Source organism: Magnolia sinica, chromosome 3, assembly GCF_029962835.1.
Source record: "Magnolia sinica isolate HGM2019 chromosome 3, MsV1, whole genome shotgun sequence".
Classification (NCBI taxonomy): domain Eukaryota; kingdom Viridiplantae; phylum Streptophyta; class Magnoliopsida; order Magnoliales; family Magnoliaceae; genus Magnolia; species Magnolia sinica.
This window is the reverse complement of record NC_080575.1, coordinates 116,401,989-116,409,354: the sequence shown is the minus strand read 5'-3', so window position 1 is coordinate 116,409,354 and position 7,366 is coordinate 116,401,989. Positions and strand designations below refer to the sequence as shown.

At 45.1% G+C, this 7,366-nt stretch overlaps 1 protein-coding gene across 1 annotated transcript; it reads left to right on the top strand.

Annotated features, from left to right (window-relative positions):
- The first annotated feature begins 833 nt into the window (after positions 1-833).
- On the top strand, positions 834-5,888 carry LOC131240885 (aspartic proteinase NANA, chloroplast). Its single transcript, XM_058239409.1, has 2 exons — positions 834-1,638; positions 4,614-5,888. The coding sequence occupies exons 1-2, from the start codon at positions 1,070-1,072 to the stop codon at positions 5,437-5,439; spliced, it is 1,395 nt and encodes a 464-aa protein (XP_058095392.1). The 5' UTR covers positions 834-1,069; the 3' UTR covers positions 5,440-5,888.
- The last annotated feature ends 1,478 nt before the right edge of the window (positions 5,889-7,366 follow it).

Genomic DNA, 7,366 nt, shown 5'->3' with positions numbered 1-7,366 from the left:
ACAATAATATGAGAAAAGGGATTAACAGTTTGTATGTACAGATACATTACGGTGGGCGCGCCCACAGACCTGCCCGTTCGGAGCTAGGGACGGGCGGGGGTAGTACGCAATCCGCGTCAAAAAATTTAAGGCATGAGCCAAAAATGGAGCGGATCTAAATCACAGGTGGGTGACACCGTAGAAAGCAGTGGTGATTGAACGTTCACCATTAAAAACTTCATAGGACCCACCATAATATTTATTTGACATCCAACCCGTTGATAATGTAAACCGAAGGCACAAATATCAACTTGATCCAAAACTTTTGTAGCCACTGGAAAATTTTTAACGGTGGAAATTCAATCCCTACAATGTTGTCAACTTGAGATTCGGATCTACTTCATTTTTGGGACCATGCCTGAAATTAGCTGGAAAAACGGATAGACCAAGTGAGTATACATCACGTACTAGGTGGGCCCCACAGTCACGGAAACACTTAGTAACTTGTTACCCGGGTAACACCTCATCCGCTCTATGCTAGACACCTTTTCTTAAATCTCAGACATCATTCACATATAGATCATACATATGGCAGAGCTCTAGAAACATCCAAGCAATCCATCAATTGGGTCCCCCCAATGGACGGCCCAAATCACTCTAAAATTGCACCACGTGTCCGCTGGGATAAGCAGGACACACTTCCCTTCTGCAGCAAAACGCATATTTTGGCTGAACAATCATCCAGTGAAATATTAATATTAAAAAAGAAAAAGAAAATCAGACATCACAACCCATCAATATAGCAAAAGAAAACAAAAGCGCGTCCTCTCGCACCTATAGATAGGATCGCAACAACAACAGCGGCAACTGCAACTGCAACTGCAACAGCAACAGCTACAGCAGCAGCAAAAACAACTATAGCAAGCCTAACAACAATAACCGCACGCCGCGAAAATCCATTCCCTCCTTACCCTCGAAAATGCCCAACAACCCAACTCCAAAACCCCTCTTTGCTCCTTCCTTTCCCATCCAATAAAAAAATTCCCATTTTATCCCTACCGAATCCTTCCATCCCAATCAGCTTCAATCAATGTCTCCATTACTAGCAATCCTCCTCCACCTTATTGGGTTCTCTGTAATTCCTGCATTATGCAAAAATCCGTCGAATTCGATGCGTTTCGAGCTCCTTCATCGCCACCATCCCAAGCTTCATGAAAGAATCCTAACGCCCGAAAATCGGCTAGAGCACGTTAGAGAGCTCGTCCGCAGTGACAATCTCCGGAAGCATTTGATTTCGGAAATGCTCGGCCGTAGACGGAGGGCGTGGGAGGTTTCGGATCCCGACGGTTCCTTCAAAATGCCGCTGTCTTCCGGGCGGTTTGCCGGCACCGGGCAGTATTTCGTTAGGTTCCATGTCGGGACCCCGGCACAGAAGTTCTTGCTCGTCGCGGACACCGGCAGCGACCTGACGTGGATGAATTGCCGGTATCGGTGCCGGAATTGCAAACGATCGGGCAAATCGCATCGGCGGATCTTTCTTGCTGATAAGTCATCATCCTTTTCTCCGATCGAGTGCTCGTCGACAGCGTGTCGGACCGCTCTGCCGTTTTCTCTGACTACGTGTCCGACGCCGGCGAGCCCATGTGCTTATGATTACGGGTATGGTTTTACTTCTAATCTTTTGATTAATGTAGTTATTAATCTCTATTTACCTCCATACATGTTTGAAAAGAGTGAGTTGAATCGGGAAAATCGTCAGTTGGGCATAGCTGAGTTGACTCGGAGCTACGTGTTGAGTGAATATTTTAAAGAGGCGCTTTCGAGGGGGAAACGGATTGGCTACTCCCCCTGGCTGGTGGTCGGTGCTCTGTGGGCCCCACCATGATGTATGTGTTTCATCCATTCGGTTAATCCATTTTTAAAGATCATTTTAGTGCTTGATCCCAAAAATGAGAGAGATATAAATCTCATTTGGACCACACCACATGAAAAAATAGTTATTGGATATCCACCATTAAAATCCTCCTAAGGCCTACTGTACTGTTTATTTGACATCCAATAATCTGTTGATTAGGTCATACAGGCCCAGATGAAGGGAAAAAACAAAATCAACTTGATCCAAAACTTTTATGGCCCCCAAAATGTTTTTAATGGTCCATGCTCGTTCAACACTGTTTCCTGTAATGTGGTCCAATTGAGATTGAGATATACCTCATCTTTGGTCTCATATCTTAAAATGATCTTTAAAAACATATGGACGGCATGGATGAAACAAATACATCATGATGGGGCCCACAGAGCACCGACCAGGGGAGTAGCCAATCGGTTTCCTTTCGAGGGGTACCGGGTAGATGTGGGGCCCACGTGATTCAGCGTGTATTTTTATCATGAGGACCCTAAAAACAGGATAATCCGTTAATCTGTTGGGCTCACACTACATGGAACAAATTGGGAGGAACATCCATGGTTGATTTGTGTGGTGAGCGCACCATATTGTATGTGTGAAATCCAGGCCTTCAAACATTCATCTGATCAGGATGAAGTTTCCGGCCGAAAATTAGGCTATTTTAAAACACAGATGGACCCTGTTTTGTACCTGGAGTTAATATGAGGTGAGCCATCCGATGGCTGGGATGACCTCAATACATCACGTGGGCCCCACATCTGGCCGGTGATCTTAATACATCATCACGTACGCCCCACATCTGGCCAGTGATCTTAATACATCAAGTAGGCCCCACATCTGGCTGGTATCACTGCAGCGCGCTTCTATTTTAAGTGACCAAAACATCCTTGCTTTGAAATGAAAAGGACTTTCATTTTAGTTATAATGCCGCGTTATAAAGAAATGCATAATGTAATTTCTCAGGGGTGTTTTCGTCAATATAAAATTATGAGCGCCGTCATTGGTCAAACTCCTTGAATTTTCCGGCAGAGGAGTAGATTGGTAGTTATTGTATGGACGGACAGGCGTTGTCATCAATTTCTATCCTCTTTCATACATCCCAAGATTATTTCAAGTGGGAGAAATCTGTACAACATGTATCACATGTATTGAATATCCAATCCGTGTAAAAGGTGGGCCACACCATTGAAGATCACTTGGTATGAAAATATGGCTGATCCACTGATAGATGGGTCACAACGTTATAATCATTGGATAGCCGATCATACTGTTTAGTGTCCTGGTGTGGCCCACCCAGTAAGTGAATCGGCCTGATTTTTTTATTTCAAGCGATCTTAATGGTGGGCCTACCTTTTTCACGAACTGGATAATCCACATGTGTGAGATGTTAGCGGTAAAGAAAGGCTGCATCAGAACCTCTGAGATGCCACTGTATCTGTTCAAACGCCTTTTCTCTCCCATCACAATGTAGGCCTTTTCTAACCATTTCTTAGATGATGGTGATTCATCCCAACTACAGCAGCATGAATTCCTGTCCATCCAAACCGTCCAATTGATGGGTTCGTCTATGATGGGGCACATCCTAAACATTTCACTTATAGGCGATCCTAACCATCCTACAAAATGGATGGTTGAAAAAGGATCAAGCCAGTATTAGATGTTAGATGCGGGCTATTCATCCACGCTAGTCACCACCATTTGAGAAATGGTTGAAGGCCCACAAGGAATCAATCACCTGCAGCCCATTCAGGATGCCGAGTGCCTGGCTTCCCGGCTTCAGGAAGTTGGACTCGGATTCGGTAGTGATACGGCCAATACCCAACTCCTCACTGGTCGGTGTCATTGGGCCCAACCATGATGTATTTGTTTTATCCACTCCGTCCATCCATTTTGAGAGATCTTGTTAGGTCATGAACCTAAAAATGAAGTAGACCCAAATCTTAGGTGGACCATACATAGGAAACAGTGGTGATTTAACGGCCACCATTAAAACCTTGTTGAGGGCCACAGAAATTTTGGATCAAGCTGATATTTGTGTTTTCCTTTCACCCATGTCTGAACGACCTAAATCACCAGGTTGGATGTAAAATAAACATTACAGTGGGCCCTAGGAAGTTTTTAATGTTAGACGTTCAATCGCCACTGTTTCATTTGTGTGGTCCAACTGAGATTTAGATCTGTCTCATTTTTGGGCCCATACCCGAATATGAGCTCACAAAATGGATGGACGGAGCGGATTAAAACAATAATCATGGTGGGGCCCATAGAGCTTTTCCAGTACCGAGGTAGATCTCCATCATTTTTGGACCGATATTAATTAACATGAGCCGGAAAAACTGATGGACGGATTATGTCACAAGGGCATTGCAGTGGGCCCCACGTAAGCAACTGCCTCCGGGGCTCCCTGTTGGCGAGGGATCAGGAAAGTCCGTCCGCCCATTCAGCTTTCTGACCTCTAATTTTCCAGAACTCGCTGCCTTTCTGAAATGGCATTAATTAAGGGCAAAAAGATAAAAGCAGAGTCCTGCACGAGCTTGAGAAGACAGTTGAGGGTAGCGAAGATTTAATGAAACCCAATTCCACGGCTTATCACTTTTCAGTTTTCAGAGAGACAGAGAGAGAGAGAGAGAGAGCAGTCCGACTCATTAATCATTATTGATAAATATCCGACTCGGACGAGTCACGTGAGTTATGACTCACTTTGAGCTTTGATCGTTGTACTGACCAGGTATGTGGACGGGTCATCGGCCAAAGGGTTCTTCGCAAACGAATCCTCTACCGTCACACTCTCAAGCGGCCGAAGGACCAAACTCCATGGCATTGTCATTGGCTGCAGCTCAGCTTTCGTCGGGTCCAGCTTCCGCGAAGCCGACGGCGTCTTAGGACTGGGACACAGCAGATATTCATTCTCCGTCAAGGCCACGGAGCGATACGGTGGTAAATTCTCATATTGTCTGGTGGACCATCTAAGCCCTAAGAACGTCTCTAATTATCTCACATTCGGGCCCACCAGTGGCTGCAATCGGACAATGCGGTTCGCTAACCTCGTGGTCAAGCCACGGATCGAACCGCTCTATGCCGTCGATTTGGTGGGCATCTCGATCGGAGGGGTAATATTGAATATCCCAAGTATGGTTTGGGATGTGAACGGTCAGGGTGGTATGATTTTGGACTCAGGGACGAGCTTGACCATGTTGGTCGAGCCGGCTTACCGAGCCGTGTTCACTGCTCTAAGTGAGCCGCTGAGAGTATTTAAGGAAGTAAAGATCAAGCCATTCGACTTGTGTTTTAATTCGACGTTAGGGTATAAGGAAGATCTGGTGCCGAAGCTCGGCTTGCATTTTGGTGGCTCGGACGGATCGGCTCGGTTCGAGCCGCCAGTTAAGAGCTACGTGATCGATGTGGCCGATGGGGTGAAGTGTATAGGGTTTATGTCCGTTCCGTGGCCCGGTCTTTCCACGATAGGCAATATATTGCAGCAGGAACACGTGTGGGAGTTTGATTTGAGGAATGGACGGGTAGGATTCGAACCATCGACGTGTGCTTTGGATTGAAGATATGTTTTTTTTTCCTTGGCTGGCGAAGGGGGATTTTGTTTTTTAACGGGGGTGTATTTGTTTTGAGAAATGATTAGTTATTGATACAAAGCGGCATATGGTTGGGAAATCATAGCCGTGCAGAAGGTTGGTTTATAACGAACATCATCCAATGTGAAAACCAGACTGATGTGAGCATCAATAGGCCACACCATTTAATCTGGCACAACATACAAGTATGGCCTACCTCATGAATGGATCGGCCTGTATTTGACAATAGATGATCTTCGTGATGGATCCGAGCTTTTGAACGGATCGGATATCCTAAATATGTGATGCATTGGCGTGACGAATGTGCAGTACAGTAAGATTATGGTGCTGATTGCAGTACCAAATCATTTCTCCTCTGTTTTCGTTATTTTCTTATTTAATTATATATGTAATAATAATTAAGAATGAAAAAATAATTAAAAAAAAATTCGCTGTATTACACGTCTTTTTGTGGTGTATATTAATGGGGTCCAACTCCAGGCTGTTGTTGTTAATTCTCTCTCTCCCCCCCTCTCTCTTTCTCTCTCTCTCTCTCTCTCTCTCTCCGTGTCTATGTCCACTTCATTTTTGCAGTCATGATAATGGGGCCGACTTGAGACCGACATGAGATTGTCGTTGTTGTTAACGTATGCGACGGACCGGAACACCTGTTCTCCGCAGCACCCACAACACCCAAGCTCTGTGGGGCCCACCACTAGAATATCTATTATCCGCAGCGCCTAAAACACGCAAGCTCCGTGGGCCCCACCATGTGGTATCTGGAAATCCATTCCGTCCATCAGGTGAGAACCCGTAATTAAATTGTACATGTAAAAGATCAGCATGATAAGTGTGGTGAGTTTTGGATGAGCCTCATTTTCGTATCTGAACGCATTGAATGCTTAATGTGTACAGCCAGCGGCTCTGTGGGGCCCACCGTGTTGTATAGATTTTATCCACGCCGTTCATCCATTTTTTCCCCATCATTTTAGGTTATTAGTATAAAAATTAGGCAGGTCCAATGTTCAGGTGTACTGCATCACAGGAAGCAGCGGCAATAATGCTCACCGTTGAAACCTTTCTAGGGGCCACCGTGATTTTTATTTGCCATCCAACCTATTCATGAGGTCATATAGGCGTGGATGAAGGGAAAACACAAGTATCAGATTGACCAAAACTTCTGCCACTCACAAGAAGTTTTTAATAGTGGGAGTGCAATCCCACCCGTGTGGTCCACTTGAGCCTCGGATCTGCCTCAATTTTGGGCTCATATACTAAAGTAATCTAAAAAATTGGATGGACGGAGTAGATAAAATCTATACACCGTGGTGGGCCCCATGAAACCCTACTTAGATGGAGATTATGGACCAGGCGGGGACAGGACGCGATCCGCTTCCCCTGGTGAGGGACGCGGATTTCCTGCGAAAGCCTTTCGCAGGAAGTTCCTGCACAAGAATGCTGTGTGGGGCCCACCATCATGTTTTTGGGAAATGTAATCCGTTCATCCGTTTGGTGAGCTCATTTTAGGAAAATTGAATAAAAACGAAGTGGATCCAAAACTAAAGTGGGCCACACGAGAGGAAAAGAAATACCTACCGTTGAAAGCTTCCTGGGCTCCACCTTGATGTTTATATGCCATCCAAACCGTTTATAAGGTTATTAACACAAGGATGAAGTGAAAATATAAAAAAATTAGCCTGAAACAAAGCTTTTATGGTCATAAGAATGTTTCAACGGTTCTAACTGAACCCCTACTGTTTCCTCTCGTGTGGCCCACTTGAGCCTTGGATCCACCTAGTTTTTTGTAGCTTGTCGTAAAATGAGCTCACAAAACGGATAAACGGATTACATTTCCCAAAAACATGATGGTGGGCCCCACACAGCATTCTTGCGCAGGAACTTCCTGCGAAAGGCT

Excerpts from the sequence above, each read along its gene's own strand:
- LOC131240885 (XM_058239409.1), top strand. The coding sequence starts at position 1,070 with ATGTCTCCATTACTAGCAATCCTCCTCCACCTTATTGGGTTCTCTGTA. Across the intron at positions 1,639-4,613 it reads CCATGTGCTTATGATTACGG|GTATGTGGACGGGTCATCGG; the intron begins GTATGGTTTTAC and ends TGTACTGACCAG.